The 20,064-nt window shown below is 36.4% G+C and overlaps 1 protein-coding gene across 1 annotated transcript; it reads right to left on the bottom strand.

The window, feature by feature from the left end:
* Positions 1-11,189: 11,189 nt before the first annotated feature.
* RPL15 (ribosomal protein L15) lies at positions 11,190-14,422 on the bottom strand. Its single transcript, XM_078308164.1, has 5 exons — positions 14,256-14,422; positions 13,933-14,164; positions 13,250-13,357; positions 12,456-12,607; positions 11,190-11,509 (listed from the first exon to the last, which is right to left on the bottom strand). The coding sequence occupies exons 1-5, from the start codon at positions 14,337-14,339 to the stop codon at positions 11,288-11,290; spliced, it is 798 nt and encodes a 265-aa protein (XP_078164290.1). The 5' UTR covers positions 14,340-14,422; the 3' UTR covers positions 11,190-11,287.
* Positions 14,423-20,064: the final 5,642 nt, after the last annotated feature.

Raw genomic sequence — 20,064 nt, forward strand, 5'->3', positions numbered from 1 at the left:
AATTAAAATCCCTTAAATATTATAAGTAGAATTATTAAATTCGAACTGTTTTTAACTCTGACACAAAATGTCAAAATAAATCTCTTATATTTAGAGTAGACATGAAATTTAATTTTGATCGGGACTAAAACCAGATTGTTCCTTTCTAATTGAGGGAGTACGATACGGCCGGGACACGGATTCAAAACTGATAGACATAGAAACCAAAAAAAAAAAAAAAAAACTGATAGACACTGCTGTTTTTTTTTCCGTCTTCTAGAAGACCGGAAGAACATCGAACTCTTCCATCTCCAGTTGACACCAAAATGGATGCGTTTAACAGGGAACCATCACATATTAAAATCGGAAAATCCAAATTGCAAATAATCTTATTTTTGTCAGTTGCTGGAAATTCAGATTGCACAAATTAGATGAATGCATAACCACATGACCACACAATTTAATTTTGACAGGATACATAGAATTAGAAAAATTACTGGTCTCTCCATTTCTAAAAACTTGAGAGAATGAGAGCTATGGATAAAGAACCGGACCATGCACGGTGCACGGTGCACGGAGAGTCTTTTATCTATATATATTTTTTAGTATACATACACTCGACACCATAGCGTTGGGACTAATAAATTCAAGGGACAGTTGTTAGTTGAGCTGATTTATCCTGGATTTATTGTGGTTGTTGTCACTATAGTTTTTTTTAATTAATCTTCATCACAGATGCAGGGAAATTTTGGTCCACTAGATAGCATCAAGCCTTCAACTCTATATATACAGGCTACAGGCTACAGGCTACAGGAGAAACATCAATTAATTAACCGTTGACTGGATGTATGTAGTTGGTATCATTCATCATTCATAATAATATGATAGTTACTGCTCTTAAAAATAAAAGGTCTCTAAATCAGTCTTTGGTACAGTGACAAATGTATTGCTATTCGTGTAGAACAGTGAGATGTGGTAGATTTGAAATTCAGAAGAGAATCATTTATAGATATTAAATAGTTGAATAGTTTGATCTTCAACTTTTATCTAAAAAGAAAAGAAAAAGAAAGATCTTTAGTGTAACTCAGATATTTTCTGATAATTGAAATTCATTAGTTTGCTTGTACCCAGTGTTTTAAATAGCGCGCTATAGCATTTTCCGACCAAAAAAGCTATGGCGCTATGCCCAAATAGCGCCGCTATTTGAGCATAGCGCGATTTTTTTAACCCGTGCGCTATTTCGCGATAAACGCTATTTAAACCATTGCTTGTACCAATGCATATACTTTATTATTGGAGATGTTATTTTAGTTAGATATAAAATTGATGATTAGAAATTTATTTTAATTATTTACATATCAACTTATTAATTTTGAAATAACTAGCTGGCAACAACGAGCAGCGGCCATTTTTATTAATATCCCTAAAACAAATGTAAATTTTAAAAATGCCCATGTTTCCCATTTTTTTTTAAAAATGCCCTGACCGCCTGGGCCCAGGGCGGCCCAAAATTCCCCATGGGGCGCCAGCCCCTGGCGCGGCCCATAGCACAAGTGAGGCGCCAGCCCCCAGGGGGCCTCATGTGTGTGTGTGTTTTTTTTTTTTTTTTTTTTAGAGAAATCTTAGTATTTTGATTTGAATAATTTTGTGAAAAAAGTTTAGGATTTATGTATATGTGTATGTGTATGTGTATGTCAAAAAATAAAATATTATGTGTATGGCTATCGGAAGCATTTCGGCCGAGGTGCTTCCGGAGTTATATTTTAGTGTGTATCAAACAACAAATCTAAACCGTTGGTTGTTCAATCTATTATAAAATATGTTTGGAGACCAAATTTTATATTTTTTGGAATTTTTTTACTATTTATTAAGATGGTTTGAAAATCGCTGTTTTTATTAAAATTCTGCACCATTAAAAAATTCAACATAATGCGCGCCAATGTAATACAACAGTCCCATAGTAAAAATACTACAGTCAGAAATATATTACAATAAACAAAAAAGTTCACACAAGCAAAATAGCAAGTTTATCTGCCCCTACCACGACGTCTCAATAAACCTAACAAACGACTAGTTGTACTGGTATGAGCTGCAGGTGCGGCATTACTTGTAGAGGCTTGGCAACTAGATGATTGGCTCGGAGAAGGGGGGGTTGTGTTCTACCAGTTGCTTCAGAAACAACTCTAGCATTTTCTCTTTCGTTGTGCGCGTTTATGGCATCTGAAAATAAGAATACAATTCAGTTAGTAATATAATAAAATCATAAATGAATTTCGTACAATGCTACATACCTGCCATGTGCCTGTCAGAAACAGAACGGCGAGCCCGATTTCCCGACGGTCGCCTACCACCCATCTCGTCCATGGTCATTACAATACGCTTGTGTCTCCTCCTCCCCTTTCTTATCCATCCTTCTGAAGGGAGTATTCTATCACCGACATATGCAGGCCACTCGTGCTGATCGGGATAAGAATGGAAAGATCCACCCCAAGTGGAAGCAAGGTAATCAGTACGGTACATGTCAGCAACATAGTGATCCTCGCAGTAGTTCCTCACTCGTACTCATTTGGATTTTTCACTTCGAATTCTGTTCCATCATTACCCATCGGGATAATGGTCATAGTTGCACCTTTGTCCTTGTGTCGTCTTAGTTTCTCCTCCACCCTTGTTGAAAATAACTGGTTCATCCTTATTAATTCTGCGGCCTTAGCACGTCGTTCCTGAAACCAGGCATTTAACTTGTAGATTGTGTCCTCTACAATTGCAGCCACAGGCAACATCCGGCTCTGCTTGAATACTGCATTCAGCGACTCGGACCCGTTGGTTGTCATAATTCCCCAACGCCAACCTCCATCACGGGATTGATATATTTTCTCGTATGCTGGATCTTCGTTGACATCTCGGGATTATTTTTGCCCACCTTCATTAGGTAGAGATTTGCCTTTGGCATGTACTACACAAAAAATAAGGAAATAGAATAATGTAAGTAAACAATTGTACTGAAAAAATCGTTCTCTTAAAATACAATAATATATGTAAACAATTGAAATACATGTACCTTTGCAAAACTGCTAGTCATCTCTACCACCCTTCTCGGCTTTTTCTTTCTGCAATTCCATCTAAATGTTTGTTGAACCCACTCGTCGCCCCCGGTTGCCTTGGAAAGGTTCTCCGCAACGTGTTGCATACACAACCTGTGCACACACTGGCCAGTACGTGTTGACCAACCGTAATCTTCACGATCAAAAACATATTTTATTCCTTTGTGCTGGTCTGATATCATGCAGAAAAACTTCCCTTCTCCAATCACCCGTCTTCTTAAAAACTGCATAAAGAATCCCCAGTTCTCGTCGTCCTCTTTATGAACAATTGCAAACGCCAAAGGCAACAGCTGGTTCTCAGCATCATATGTGCATGCTATCAGTAGCCTCCCCTCGTAACGGCCAGACATGAAGCATGCATCAATGCTGATAACGGGTCTGATGTATGTCACAGCCTGGATACAAGCACCGAAAGCCCATGCTATGCCCTTGAATTGTTGAGCTCCCTCTATTAGTACTCCGTCTTTATAAAAAAAAAGGCCATGCCATCGCTCATATACGGTGCCGACATTTGTACTTGCCATGGCCTGGAGCAATGGTGCCAGATAGCCATACGAATCCTTCCAACTACCGAATATCCTGCAGATAGCAAGTTCACGACCTCTCCACAGCCTGTTGTATTTTGGGATTACATATTTGTATTTGTGTCTGACGGTCATAGCCACCGCCTTGATGCTCATCGATGGATCCAACTTAATGTCCTCCTCAATTGCATCGGCAATTAGTGATGTCGTCAGCTGCGCATGGTCTGTCCTTGTGGACGCAGACTTGCATGTATGAGGTGGTTCACACTTCTTAATCATCCATGCTTCCCCTGAACCCGCAGGGGTTGCAAAAAGGCGGAACTCGCAGTGCGAATGAGTTTTACACAGCACAACTAACCTTGTTCGGTCCCTTTTGTGTATTATACATTCCCAGTTGCCGTGAACATGAGTCTCATTTATTTTCTTTACAAGTTCGTCTATGTTGGTATAAACTTGCCCTGCGGCAAGTTCTTTATTGTATTCAACACGAGGACCGAAGAAACTAATGTCTGCCTCTTCGAAAGCTGTGGTGTCGTTGAATGTGGCGACCAGATGCTTACTTCCCCGACCTGTAATCAGGAATTTTTCTACCCTGGATAAACCTGGTACATTTGCATCACCATCTGATAAGTCATCAGCTTCCCAAACCCCTTGGTATTCGTCCCCCGTTTTCATTTCCCTTTCTGGTATGGCATCAATAGCATCAACATCAATATCAATATCATTTCGATTAACGGGTACCGATCCTGACTCTGGCATAGTTGGAAATATAGGGATTATGGGTGTCTGTCTGGGTGGTGGTGGCAACTCTTCAGTATTTTCTGGGGAGTTGTGGTACCCCTGGTTGTCATAACCGGGGCTGTGGTACCTCTGGCTGTCATAAGGGGACTGCTGGTGATATCCCTGGTTGTCATAAGGGGACTGCTGGTGGTACTCCTGGTGGTCATAAGGGGAGTGCTGGTGGTACCCTTGGTTGTCATAAGGGGAGTGTTGGTGGTACCCCTGGTTGTCATAACCTGAAGGTCCGGCCCTCGTTCGGGGAACCCTCTTCGAATATATGTCCATTACCGGGACCCAACAAGCTACAAATTGAGTATACACAACTCTCCACAAATTGGCATTTGTTATTGGAAACTTAACAAAGTAAGGTCTACCCCCCCCCCCCCCCCCGCGTGAGTTGTCAATCCGTGTAGCCAATTCTATTTCATACCTGTTGGGGTTTACAGATGTCTTTTCGTATATTAGCTGCTTCAGTTCCTCAAATGTGGTATTTTCATTAATCTCGAAGCCAAATGCGACTTCTTTCGTGTAATGCACGCCATCTTCATCCCTTTCTAGCTTGCCGCCGACATACAGTGCAACTAACATCTCTTCTTTAACAAACTACATTTAAAAAAAAATTTACAAGTATTACATGACATAATAATGGGTACAGTAATAAATGACTAATTGAAAAATAATTAAAAAAATTACAATTTTGCTACAGTACGATACAGTAATTACAACAGTCAGATACAGTAAATGTACAGTGCGCTACAGTAAATGTACAGTCAGATACAGTAAATGTACAGTACGCTACAGTAATTACAACAGTCAAAATTAACTACAGTAATGACTAATTATTATAATTAAAAAACATACCTATTCACTCAGTTTCTCGCCTCGAGCGAAATTCTCAAATCGGGAAGTGACAGAGGCAGAAAACGAAGGGTTTAAATCAGATTAAATATGGGGCGCCCGGCTGTGTGGCACCTCACTTGGCTTATGGGGCGCCCCAGGGTGTGGCGCCTCATTTGTCTTGTGGGCCGCCCCAGGGGCTGGCGCCTCACATGGTTTTTGGGCCGCCCTGGGCCCAGACGGTCAGGACATTTTTAAAAAAAAATGAGGGACATGGTTATTTTTAAAATTTCTAAAAAAATAGATATTAATAAAAATGGCCGAACGAGCAGCAACTTGTCTCTAGAGTCTAGACAGCTGAAAGTTGGTGGTTTGCTCCAGCGAAATCTTCTCGGAAGGACACGTTTGAATTTTCACACCTCTTTTATTTTTATTTTTCTAATAAAATAATAATAAAAAACAATAAATGAATTTTTTTCTCTCCAGTTTTAACAAATTATGGATTGCTCTACTTAAAAGTGAGCCTCCACACGCAACTATATTATATCTATTCAATATCATACATGAATGCAATTTCTCAGTAGTGAGCCTCTTTTAATAAGCAGTTAAATGATCCAACGAAAATATAAGACAAAATTATACTACATTATTATTATTTTTAGATTAATTAAAGATTTTTTTTTTAAAATTAGTGTCTTTGAATGTCTACTCTACTCTCTAAGTCGGGATAAATCTAAGGCTTAATTAAAGATGGCTAAACTAATTCTATAATTTTAAAATTTTAATTATTTATATTGAAATTTTAATTATGTATATTTAGTCAGAAGCTGTACTAGAGTTTTTGGAATCGCCTGCGAATCACATTGAAATAGCGCTCTTAATTGCCTACACAAAATTATTTGATAGAAGACAATTTGTTGAAAAATCGATTAATTAAAGTTCTTACGCACACTTCAAGTTGGGTGAATACTTAACCTAGTTAAATTTGACCTGGTAAAGTAAAGCTTCTCCATCAAGTCTATCATGCATTTGCTGCCATGCATAAGTGCATAACTATAATTAAGAGAGGTCCTCATCCCTATTCTACCTCTAATACTTAACCTAGTTAAATTTGACCTGGTAAAGTAAAGCTTCTCGTGAGGTCCTCATCCCTATTCTACCTCTAATACTATACAAAGTTTTTCCAATTGTGAAAATTCATTATCGTTTCATTTATCAACACAGAGTTGGTAGCTGTCTTTCCTGCGAAATTAAGTTCTTCTGTTTTTTTCTTTCCACAGCGCTTATACCCTTGCCAACCATGCTATATAAATCTCATTTCCTTTTATCTGACTTGGTGCATCCTCTCCTAAACAACCACCAGATGTCCACCATTGTTTCCCCCATTGTGTACGTTAGGTTCAAATTCGCCAAGAATCCCCTCCAGAATCGTGTCGCATAGAATGCCAATCCATGTTATATATAATAGTCGTTAATTAAGATTAATTTAATATCATATCCAACGCTGCCCATGCATGAAACTCAATATAATTAAGATCTCATTTGCTAAATATATGCCTGCATATCGTTATGTATATGCATACACAGGAGCGGACCCAGGATTTTCGTCGGGGAGGAGGGGGGGGGTAAAAAAATATCGAATTGGGTTTAAATAACTTATTGGATTTTAACCCATTAACCAATTGGGTACTCGATAAAAAAATAATATTTTGACTTGTATTTTCCAATACCCTGACTTACAAATTCTAATCCTATAACTTATAATTAATATTACCAATCATAATTCAAGAAATTTATTTTAATTTTAACACTAAATTTAACCCGAATTACAAATCAAACATCCAGAGGGGGCAAAATTTTTTTCAGAGAGGGGACAAAGTCGATCGGTAGCAATAGATCACTACTATAAAACTCGAAATCCAGTGCCCTCCCCCCTCCCCCCGTGCCACAATAGATCCGCCCCGTGCATGCAATAGACCAACTTACAACAAACAACATATGTACATTCAATACTACAATGATTGAACCTATTTATTGGTGCAGTAGGGCAGAGTCAAGTAATTAAGGACTGATATAAAAATATTAAAAAATAGACCAGCTATTATATATATATATTTTTTTTTTAAATATACAATAATATGCTTATTATTAAAAGTTAATGGTAAAATATACCTTAATTTTAAATTTTTACTTCACCTTATGTCAATTTTTGCACTCTGTTCCTGTAGTGTAAGCTTTCAAAGAAATAACTCAATGAAAATGAGGTAATAACTTATACTATGTATGGAGAACCTGTATTTGAACTAATGCTAAAAGACAATATCTTTTAGAGACAATTTCATATATGCCACTCAAAACTATGAAATTACATATTTACCATCCAAATTTTTGTAATTACATATTTACTATTTAAAAATTTAATAACTCACATATTTACCCAATATAACTTTATTATATATCAAATATACCCAAAACTCAGATTAATTATATTTAACTTTCTTAAAACTATAATTAATCAAGGATTAACTTAGCACCCTCTCTTTCTTTCCTTAGAACCGTTCTATACCCAATATAAAAGATTAAAAATATATATTTCAAACTAAGCCAGTAATAAAACTCAGTTACTACTTTGATAACAGGTTACGATATCATCGTCGAATTCAATATGAGTCATTTTGTTTGAAAAGTTGGAGTGATTACTTTGTTTTTAGACGGTCAAGCTGGAGTTTGAATCCTTAAATCTAAGTCTACTACCATTCTCTTCGAGTTTAAGCGGAGAGAGACGAGATGAGAAGAGTTTAAGTGAAAATGGGAAGTTATGTCAAAAAAAGACGAGAGGAAAATCTGTGCGCAAAAGAGAAATGAGGCAGAGAATGGGAAGAGACTAAATAACTTATTAATTATAGTTTACATAATCTTAAACTTAATCAATCTCATTTTTTGATTAATTGGGTAAATATGTGAGTTGTGAGATTTTAAAATGGTAAATATGTAATTATAGAAATTTGGATGGTAAATATGTAAATTCACAGTTTTTGAGTGGTATATATGAAATTCTCCCTATTTTTGATGTAGAAGATCGCATGTCTGAAATATGGATGTGAAATCTTGTATAGTTATTAAAATTAATTTGATCAAATATTAGACCACCATCTTTCTAAAAATAATAATAATAACAAACAATAATAACAATGACCTCGTGAAATTTTTGGACGTTGTAGAAAGATGGAATTTTTGGTCAATCAATGGAAAGCACGCAGTGACATGGTCCAGAGTCCAGACATTATATATATATGTTAGTTTTATGGAACTAATCAATGACCTCGTGAAAAATATCTTAACTAGTATCTTACCACTTGGCAATTGGCATAGTGTATCATTTGTCGTTAGGAATTAATGATGAACTTAACCTTGCTCATTTACTCGAGAAACAATTACTAAAAAACTTATGCAAAATAAAGAAGACGAGTGATTATTAAATTATTGCTCTTCGTGTAGGAGGTAATTATAATATGTTTTAAATATAGTGTATGTATTGGACTGAATTATGAGATTTAATTTGATTCTCATTTGTGCTTAATCAAATGTGAAATTAAAGCTTCAAAAGATGCAATATTCTACCATTTTTTATATTAAGCACGTAAATGTTCTGATCTATTAACGGCTTCGATTAAAATATGAAATTTTGGATTGAATATCAACCCTCCGATCAAATATTATAATTTTATACATTTTTTATGTTTTTTTTTTTTTTTTTTTTATGTATTGAAGTCTAAATGTATTTAGACACGTACTCATCACATGTAAATTGTATCGTTTTTTTTTATTGGTCGTGATTTTTTTCTTCTATTTTTTTAAATGTCATATAACAAAATTTTGAATTAATTGATAATTAATTGGATCGTGTCTTCATTTCTTTCTATTTTTTTATATCAATTAAAAAATGTTATTTGTTATTTGTTATTTAGTATGGCATTTTGTTTGAGATTTTTTTATGAAAATGTGTCAAAAAGATAAAATAAAAAAATATATGCCATTTAATATGTCATTTAAAAAATATTATTTATGTAGATGTCATTTGTCATTTAATTTTGTTTTTATGCAAATATGTCATGTTGTATGAGTTTTTTTTTGTTCTCTTATAATATATTTATGTTGCAACACATAGACACCATACTAGTTCACCTTTGAGCAATTGAGACGTCAATAAGAACCGGTAACAACTAGTGTAAACCGCGGGTATAGAGAGATCCAAATGTAATTGGTGAGCTGATGCTAGTGTGTAATATGAGATATTAACACTAGGGATGTAACTTTTACTCTTTATTAATGCACAACTGGTAGCTTCTATCAGTATTTTGAAAAAAAAAAAAAGAGAAAAAAACAACAACAACAACTAGCTAGCTAGTGTTCACCTTGAGCAATAATATTTTTTCATTTGTGCAAACTGATAACAGGTTATGAAGGCGTAGAAGCAAATATGAAGTATTATTCCACGTATGTCCTGGTGCTCTGCACTTGAGAAAACATAGATGAAAATGATTGATTGGGATCGATAGACGTACATTAATTAGTACTCATGTTCATGCTACGTATCGATGTGGACACACTACTATAGTCTATAGAGAAATAAAAAAAATCGCGTTTCTTCCACTATAAAAATTGAAATCTCAAATTCAATAATATATATATATATATCACACCACATCTTTTTATATAGTCCTTATAATTGAGTATATTGCACATGCACATATATATAAACTACGTACGGAGATATCTTCTATGCTTTGACCATAATTAATTCACTTCCATAAAATAGTAGTACGTAGCAGCGCACAGTTTGGGTTTGGTTGCCTCTTTCAGATTTCAAAATGAGAGATTTTTCTCGAGTGGTCTATATATATATGTTTTGTGGATTACACTAATTCTATATTATGTTCCAACCAAAATGTACCAGAAATTAAATAACGAAATTATTAGCACTTTTTATACCGTTCGATCTTTCATATTTCTGTGTGGACTATCATAATGACATGCAGTTACATTGTTATATATCCCCCAAGATGGCAACGTCTTGTTCTCACAGAAACACATACTCGTAAAGTCACAACCGTCTCCAAATTAAATCTCATTATGAAGATGTGATTGTTAACTAATTAATTATACTATACTATTAATTGTAGCTACTGCTCCACGCTTTACAGCTAGCTAGTTTTAGCTTTACTTGTCAATCACTGGAGCATTTAGTTCGAAAGAGACACGGAGACCAAATTAATAATTAACTACACTATCAACAATTCAAATTATTTTGGATCACCTATGCGTGGCCTATATAGTTTCTCTTCTGTTCTCCAACTACACAATTTGATGCAAGAAAAACAAATATTATTTATTTTTATATCCAGGCATATTACTAATATAGTTTGTTTTGGGTTTTTCTTCTTCTTTTGTTTTCCTTTTATTTATTTTTTTAAGTGTTCTTTCTGTTGCTGAGAATTGTTAAAAGAACGCACACCACCCAGCATCAGAATGTTTAGTAGTGGACTGAAGAACATTGAATTATAATGACAAGTAAAAATAGTGTGGAGGATAGACATTGTATTTCATGCAAACTAATTCCACGTGTTATCACAGAGGAAATGTTTACATAAAAAACTATTCAACATGAGGGGGAAAAAAAAATCCCTATCTATACAGAACTGGTTAAGGTACAAGACAAATTCAAAACTGGTGCAATAATGTCGACATCCACGATAAAGGAGTAAACTAATTCTTCATATAAGAAAGAAATTTAAAGTTAGAAAACGGAGGAGAAAAATAAATAAATACAGAGAATCCTTTTGAAACAGAATAATTTTGCTATAGGCCTAAATTTCCATTTATGGGAATCTTCGATCTTTTTTTAAGACTAGATTTGGCGCATTATATATGAAATGGAAGAACGAACTATTTTAATGACAAAAAAATATTGCACAAAAAAATATTTATCAAAAAAAAAAAATGATTCTTCATATAACAAAAAAGCTGCACTTAGGAAAATAAGGAAACTCTACAAGGATGGAGAATCTACGCTGAATCCTCTACCTCCTTGGTTCCAGATGCTTTTTTGGCAGCAAAATACTTTTCAGCACGGGCGATGTTCTTCACAACTGATGGTTTGAGCCATTTTTTGCGTCCGGGTAACTCAGTCAGGGTACACCCTGCTGCCTCCAGTTTCTCTTTTGCTGAAGACGAAAATGCCCTTGCCTTGACATGCAATTTCACTTTCAACTCCCCATCCCCTAATATCTGATTTTAGCAAACAAAAAGCAATACACAAACGAGATGATGAACACACAGTAGACTAAAATAACCTTGAAATGTATTTTACTATTTTTACACAAGTGAAAAATAGTACAAGAACAGCAATGTAGCATGAGGAAATCCTTCAATACAAATTAACAAAACGCTCTGTATAAAGCTGGTATACTGTAAAAGATTTGCAAGAAACAATATGGGACACATTAAAAATAATTATTTATCTGCAGTCACAAAAATGTGGAAGGACTAGCAAATTAACCATTACAAGAATAAGCAAATGATGTTTAAGCTTAGCAGCATATCCAAACATCAAATATCATGTATAATTAGCAAAATGTAAAAGTACCATTATACTGTGCAGAATGACCAAAAACATCAGATGCTCTCATTTCCACAATTATGCATTATGTTATCCTCTTTTTTCTTTTTTTAAAGAATCTGTCTCTTTGGAAAGAGTTGAAATATGAATACTATGGTAATTTACTTGATCATATTTGCGTTGTTACAGGGGTCAACGGGACCCTCATTACTTAAAATGTGAACCCACATGGGTAATAATGGTGGAGTTGACAAGCATCCAATATATGAGAATTCTGAGGTTCTACAGAAGTATAGTTTTTGACTCTTTCTATGTTATTGTATAACTGCAAGCCAGGACTACCCTAAAATATGATTTACTAGCCAAAAATGCAAACAAAAGTTAACATTTATCAGACAATAGTACCTCCTGTGGGAGAAGAAATGTCTGCTTAAGAGGGAAGAAAATATTTGCTACCCAAAAGCAGAACCATAATAAGTATGATTTCGGCCGACATCAATAGATACACCAGTATGAACATGCCTGAGTTTTATATTACCACCCGAATTGAAGTTTTGACACTTATCATACCTGACTCGTGCTAAAATACTAGTCCACATCAGTTGAATTATGTACCTTCAATGGGAGCCTTCTCTCTCTACCAGATGGGTTGATCAGGCCTATTGCCTTCAGAGTCTCGAGACAGACCTCATCTCCATCCCTGAACCCGAGATCAGCTATATCTTTAAGATTTACAGCCACATACTTTGGTAAACCAACCTTCATCCCTAGAAATATATAAGCTTAGACTGTTATATCATCCATTGAAATGTGGTTTGTTTATATGCATAGTTAAAGTAAGAAAAATAGTAAAACCTCAATCCTGCAATAATACAATGCATTGCTTATTGTTATCATTTGAGTTCAGGTTGTCTCCTGCTCCAAGAGGGGCAAATAAGTCAGGCCAAGAGGGCTCAGATCAGGTTGGTTTCTAATTGGGATTGGTTTAAGAAATATGGGTCACTGGTCCAGTCAAATGGTGTTCTGGTTACTTCAGGTTTGAGTAAGATATGGTGCCAGATCTGCGGGCATTGTATTGCTCACAAAAAGGGACCATATTTATAATTCAAAATTAACCCTTAGTTACCCCTCAACAGGTACAAATCTTATTAAGCCCAAAGTGGACTGACCAAACCTCAATTTAATGGAATGTTGCCACAACTCGTATACTGAGCACAGAAACAATCCTAGAAAAAATAGATTAAAATGATGACAAGAAAGTGCTGCAGAATCTTGCACCTTGGTATGCTTTCACACATTCAATGTAGGTATAGTTTATGGTAGCCCAAAAAGTATCACCGATATAGTAAATTACTGAATTATTTCAAATTATTTCAAAATATCTTCACATCTAGGAAGAATAACAGTACCTCCAGCAATACCACGAAGCTTGGGGAGACGGCGGTACAGAGGCATCTGCCCTCCTTCAAATCCCTTTCTGACACCGGGACCGGACCGTGATTTCTGGCCTCGCATACCTATTAAGGACACAAAACAAATATTCAAATAATGATTGATCAACACCGAAAAGGAAAGATCATAATTAATTATTGATTATTGAATAAAGTATACTGCTTGTTTAACAAAAATTGTTTGTATTAACATACGATATATTTTCTATTAATATTGCAGGGTTCACAAAATTCTTGCTACTTTTGATGAGAGATTATTATGAGCCAATTGCTTTATATGATTTATAGCTCATAAATTGATGCTGAACCTTTAATCCATTATTCCATTGTAAATAAGAGGAGATAAGGGTAAAAAATATTAACTTGAGAAAGGCTAGAATGGAAAACATAAGAAGCACTGTGCTGTTTGTGGCTTGTTACCTGGAGGCTAATCCTTTTTTTCTGTAGTTAAGACTCATTGAACACCTAAATTGTGCAATTAAGCTCTAATATGTAATAATCCTAGATAAATGCCCTCAACCTGACTCTAAAATGTCCATTTCTGCTACAATGGAAACTGAATTTACCCTCATACTGGGCATAAAGTCAATTTGGTGGTTAGGACGAAGATTGAAACTTTAATAGTTGATTATTAAGCATACCAAAACCACAGCTGTTGCCTTGACCAGCAGCAGTACCCCTTCCTTTTCTCTTCGGTTTTTTCCTCGACCCCACCTGTGGCCTTAAGTTATCCAGCCTCAACCTCCCCGAGTCATCCCTGGCTCTAGTTGCTGCTTTTTGTTCCCGCGTAATCCATGCATGCACAATTAGTGATGGAGTGTTACTGCTTTTCCTTAGGGGTCGAAGAGAACGCGAGATGGCTACTGCATTTCCCTGTGCAAGAATAACGGAAAAGTTAGAAGTTGAAAGAAAGTACCGAGCCTCGGAGGAGAGAGGGAGAGAGGGAGAGAGAGAGAGAGAGTACCGTAAATGAGGTCGAAAGAAGGTGTCTGACAAATTTGGCTTGAGTGGGGGTGGAGGAAAGAGAAAGGGATAGGAGAGAAGCCATGGCGGAGTCCAGTGGCACGCACGATAGACGATAAGCAGTGGATAAAGTAGTGGCGCTCTATCTCAGCTCAGTCAGGCTCTGCCAATCCGGATCACCCCAGGTACCTGACTAAAGCGTATTACAAACGGACGGCCCCGGACCGTTATATTAACTTGGCACAAATTTCAAAACAAACCCCTTATAGTTTATATATGCACCGGATTGACTTGGTCCCAGCTGGGATTAATCTTAACCGTCTGGTTATAATTAACTTGAGTCAGGTACCTGCGAGGAGACGGATTCCAGGCTCTGACTCATCTTGGGAGAAAAATACGCGGATTAATTCGGGCTGAATGTTACTTGGGTTAAGGCCCAAACCAGGCCTAGAGCAATAGTGGGCTTATGAGGTATTAAATTGACGAGGAAACGAGCAAAATACTACCATTTTTATCGGATATAGAGAGAGATAGAGAGTAACCTAATAAACTTAAGAGGCTTTATTGGATTAAATTTGCTATTTGCTCAACAAATTCGAGTCAAACTCATGTTTTCATTGGTTATCCTAGGCTTTAATTTCATATTAAAATGAATTGAGTTATATTTTGCAAACCTCCGAAATTGGAGCCAAGTCAGTGCTATCGCTCAAGTTTGGTGAACCAAGCCGAACAAATAACGACCGCCTTCCTGCCGCTTAAGCGGTGAGCAAAAACAAAAAAATCGCCGGGTGATTTCAGTAGCTCCAGAAGCTCACCTCCGTTCTCATACTTACACCTTTATCTTCCGCTTCCACCTTTCGTCTCTTTCTTACCTGAGCAGAGCAGATGCTTTTGAACTTTTGTCTGATCGATCTGACTATCATCTTGATGTTTTTCGTCTAAGGATCTGATTATTGTTTAATAGATCTGGTCATCGTCATCTGCTAATTAGATCTGACCATTGTTTTTCATTCTGGAGGGCCTTATTCTTCAAAATAAGCGGTTCGCTTTTTTTTTCTTTTCTTTTTTCTGAGCTCTTATTTTTCTCTTTGGTAATGTGGTAATGGAAGAGTGGGTGGAAGAATCTGTACATATAGTTAGTATTTTATATATTTGTGTGTTATTTGTTGTTGGCTTGGTTTGTTGTGTTTTCTAGTAGTTATGCTATCTTTCTCATCCTCCTCACTCCTGTTTACAAGCTCTTTTCTGGCTCCCACACTGGCGGCTCTGTCTTGGAACCTCTGGGTGGTGATTGTTCCGGTTCAGTTCATTTCCTAGTCTGGTTTGATTCAGAGTCTTCAATGGAACCTTTATGTGGTGACTGTCCTAATCTGGTTGATTTAATTTTTGGTCTAGTCTGATTCAGTACCCTCTCTGCTGCACTTATCTCTGAACAAGGAAGGATTTGATACGGTGTAGTATGTCAGAAGGAACAAGACAAATATGTGCACAAATGAAACAATCACTAAGCTCTTATCATTAAAATCAGGCAAGGATGATCAAATTTGTGTCCACGGGATGCACATATTCCCTGTGTGTTTTTATTTGTTTTATAACTGAATACTTTTATAGACACTCGTTGTCTAATCTCATGTAATAGCTAGCTTGTAACTCTTTGAATTAATACAATAGCCTACGGGCTTTTTATATAAAAAAAAGTTTGGTGAACCGAACAGATATTGCAACGAGCCTCAATCTCAGTTGTAGAATTAATTGATCTCAAGAGAAAAGAACAAGTAATTTTGAGTAATTTTAAATAAAGAGAAAAGTCTGACAAGAATAAGAACTTTGAATGTTAAAAACAATTGGCCTATTTCATTGAGTAAAATCACGATACAACCCCACAGGAGCTCAAGCCTTATATAGGTAATGCAATTCGTAAAAGAAAGTAAATAAAATGGTAAAGGAAATAGCAAAATTATCCAAAGAGCGCCAAGTCAGCAGAAAGCACTGACGTGGCCTAACAAACTCCAACATAATTTAAATTGTCAGTGAACCGTTCGCTTACACCTCTTCTCCAGTTGCTACGGACTGATGCCTCATTTTCCGAGTACACGGATCCTCCTTGTCAGCTATTACCTTTCCTTTAACGCTTTGTTTCTCATTTAAGTTCGAGGTCCCACTGTCAGACAAAGAATTGAATTTGAATACTTGATTGTTTCTCTTAACCAGCTTGCCCCAACCCTTTTCTTCTACTCCCGAGTCTTCTTCTCTAACGGTAACTCCCAAATCGACAACTTCGCATCACAATTACCCCTCTTTCAGATAATTTGTGTCCTCACAAATAAATTCAAAATTTTTTGTGCCATAATCTCATCTTCTTCCCATGTCGTATTATTTGGAGCTTGACTTTTCCATTGAATTAACATTTGGAATTATGTTGCATTATGTTTCTTAATCATGCACTGTCCCAACATCAATTGAGGCACATAAGTGACTCCAGTACTTGGACCCTCCAGTGGCAATGTGGGAGAAGGTATTTGAGTATTTTCGAGCTTAGCTTTCAGCTGGGATACATGGAAAATAAGGCGAATTAGCGAACCTGGTAGCAGATTGAGCTTATAAGCAACTGGTCCCACACACTTCAATACTTCAAATGGCAAATTACTACCATTTTCAATACTTCAAATGAACTCAACTTTTAATTGTGTATCCCTCCCACAGTTAATTGTATATATGGTTGCAATTTGAGGTAAACTCAATCACCTTCCGAGAATTTCTGCTTAGTATGATGTTTGTCATCATTCTTCTTCATCCAATTATGGGCCTTCTTCAAATTGGAGTTCAATTGAATTAGCGTTGTTTGTTTATCTCTAAAAAATACATTCACTGACTCTACCACATTTTTGGGAGCGTTACCCAGTGCCAACAAATGGGGAGGATAACCGTATAGTGCCTCAAAAGGTGAGATCTTGGTGGCACTCAGTTTGTGTTATACCACCATTCTACCAATGATAGGTAATTCCCCCATTTGTTTTGCTTATCATACACCATAGCTTTCAAATACTATTCCAAACATTGGTTAACCTTCTCAGTCTGACTATCTGATTGTGGATGGTAAGTGGTACTCATGTTCAGCTGTACCTTCAATTTCAACATCAATTATTTCCAAAACCTACTGGTGAACATTGAATCCCAGTCAGAATCTATATTCATAGGTAAACCATGAAGCTTACAAATGTTATCCATGAAGTCATGTGCCACAGAAGCTACACTAAAGGGATGACTAAGACCAACAAAATGTGCATATTTGATTAAACGGTCTACTACTACCAGTATCACTATTAATCCCTTAGACTTAGGCAAACCTGTGATAGAATCTATGCCTACACTGGTCCAAGCTTCAGTTGGTATGGGTAAGGGTTGCAAGAGTCCAAGTGAGGCAGTGTGTTCAATTTTGTTGAGCTGACAATTGGAACATTGTTGTACAAATTGATGCTCACTCTCCTCTATCATAGGCCAATACAAATTTATCTTTGCCCTCCGATAGGTTGCAATTACACTTGAATGACCTCCTAAAGTTGAATCATGCAGTTCTTTTAGTACATGTCGCCTTCAATCACCTTGAGTTCCCACACAAACTCTTCCCTTATACCTGATGAGCCACCACCAAAAAGAGAAAATAGAAAATGGGTCTAAAATGAATTGTATTGATTCCTTTGTTCTCTTGGACCTATATAGGCGTCACAAATTACATTCGTAACCCTACGATTCTCTATAATTCCTTTCTTACCAATATAACCCTATAGTTACTCTTAATGCAATAAACATACATAAATCTCAACACTCCCCCTCAAGATAGGCAAAAAATATCCTTCAAGCCCATCTTGTCACAAAATCTAACTAGATCCATTGAGCTAAGTCATTTGGTGATGCAGTCAGCTACTTGATCTCCACATGCTTGGTTCTGTCATGTTGCACAGGATTGTTAGCAATGTTGATCGCTGACTTGCTATCGCACCACAAATTCATTTTAGCTCTGTGATTCACCTTGAGGTCTTCCAATAACCTCTTCAGCCACAGCATCTCAGCAACTCCCAATGCCATAGCCCTGTACTCAGCTTCTACCATTGATCTCGAAACAACCGGCTACTTCTTGCTCTTCCAGGAGACCAAGTTGCCCCCTACGAACATGCAGTACCCAGATGTGGGCCTTCTGTCATCTTGGCAACTGGCCCAGTCAGAGTCACAATAGCCCTCAATGTTCACGTAACCCTACAATTCTCTATAATTCCTTTCTTACCAATATAACCCTATAGTTACTCTTAATGCAATAAACATACATAAATCTCAACATGTTAATTTGAGTTACTCACACTATCTCATCTTAGTTTTTCCTTCAGGGTTTCAGTCCACTTATCCCCTTCATAACTAGCTTTGATATCTTTTGTCCATTGAGGTACTATCTCACGCACCAGATTCCCTTCAGCTTCTCAATTCTCTAACTTTCCATTTTGCCCCTTCTTACTTGTCAGTTCACTGACCTTCTCAATTTTAGCACCTCTTTCCCTTACATTCCCATTTTGCGTCTTTTTTCTTAACAATGTATCAGCCTACCCCTTTATTGTATTCAATTTTATAGTTTAGGCCCAATAATTTGCTCAATCCTCTATGCTACACGGGGGTGTTTATTTTTTGTTCTAACAAGTACTACAAACTAACTTGGTCAGTCTTTATGATAAATTCATTACCAAGAAGGTAGTACCTCCATTCTGTAACAACAATGTACAATGTAAGTAGCTCATTTTTATAGGTTGACAGTGTTTGATTCTTCACTCCCAACTTCTTGCTTATGTAGGCTATAGGTCTCTTCTCTTGCATTAGCACAACACCTATGTCTTCTTGACTTGCATCTGTCTCCACTACAAAAGGTTGTTGAAACTCAGGCAATATGAGAACTAGTGTTGTCACCATGGCATGCTTCAGTTGATCAAAGACTTCTTGTGCTTCATCACTCCACCTAGAAGGATATTTCTTCAACAATTTTGTTAGTGGCTTAGACAACCTCTTACAAACTTCCTATAGTAACTAATGAGAGCCAAAAAAACCCCCTTAATTCCTTTATATTTTTAGGAGTTGGCCAACTAGAATGGCTTCAATTTTCTTAAGATCTGTGGCTACCCCTTCTTTAGAAATTATATGCTCCAAATATTCAACTCTATGTATCCTAAAATGACACTTAAAAACTTCTTCACAAATAACTAATTTTCTAGTAAGGTATGGAGTACAATTTTTAAATGTACTTTGTGAGAATCCAGATCCATGCTATAAACAAGTATATCATAAAAAAAAACTAAAACAAATTTCCTCAAATAGGGCTTGAAACAGTGTTCATCAGTGCTTGGAAGGTGGCAGGAGCATTGGTAAGTCCAAAGAGCATGACTTGAAACTCAAATAAACCTTCATAAGTTTGGAATGTTGTTTTATACAAATCAGCCTCATACATTCTGATCCATTCTGATCCATTCTGATTTGATGGTAGCTTGACCTTAAGTCAAGTTTTGAAAATAGTGCACTCCATCTAGTTCATCCAACGTATCATTAATCAAGAGTGTAGGGTACTTGTTATTGACAGCTGGTACTAGGTTGGATTAGGCCTTTTCGTATGAGCTCCTGTATTATCTTTTCTACCTCCAGTTTTCGAAAATGAGAAAACCTATAGGGGCTGAGATTGATAGATTTAGAATCTGGTTTGAGGAAAATTTTGTGGTCAATGGCTTTTTTTTGGTGGTAAAGCTTTTGGTCCTTCAAAATTCAAATACACCAGGATA

Source organism: Carex rostrata, chromosome 9 (genome assembly GCF_964058835.1).
Source record: "Carex rostrata chromosome 9, lpCarRost1.2, whole genome shotgun sequence".
NCBI classification, from domain to species: domain Eukaryota; kingdom Viridiplantae; phylum Streptophyta; class Magnoliopsida; order Poales; family Cyperaceae; genus Carex; species Carex rostrata.

Excerpts from the sequence above, each read along its gene's own strand:
- RPL15 (XM_078308164.1), bottom strand. The coding sequence starts at position 14,339 with ATGGCTTCTCTCCTATCCCTTTCTCTTTCCTCCACCCCCACTCAAGCC. Across the intron at positions 13,358-13,932 it reads AGGCAACAGCTGTGGTTTTG|GTATGCGAGGCCAGAAATCA; the intron begins GTATGCTTAATA and ends TGTCCTTAATAG. Across the intron at positions 11,510-12,455 it reads AGAGAAGGCTCCCATTGAAG|ATATTAGGGGATGGGGAGTT; the intron begins GTACATAATTCA and ends TGCTAAAATCAG.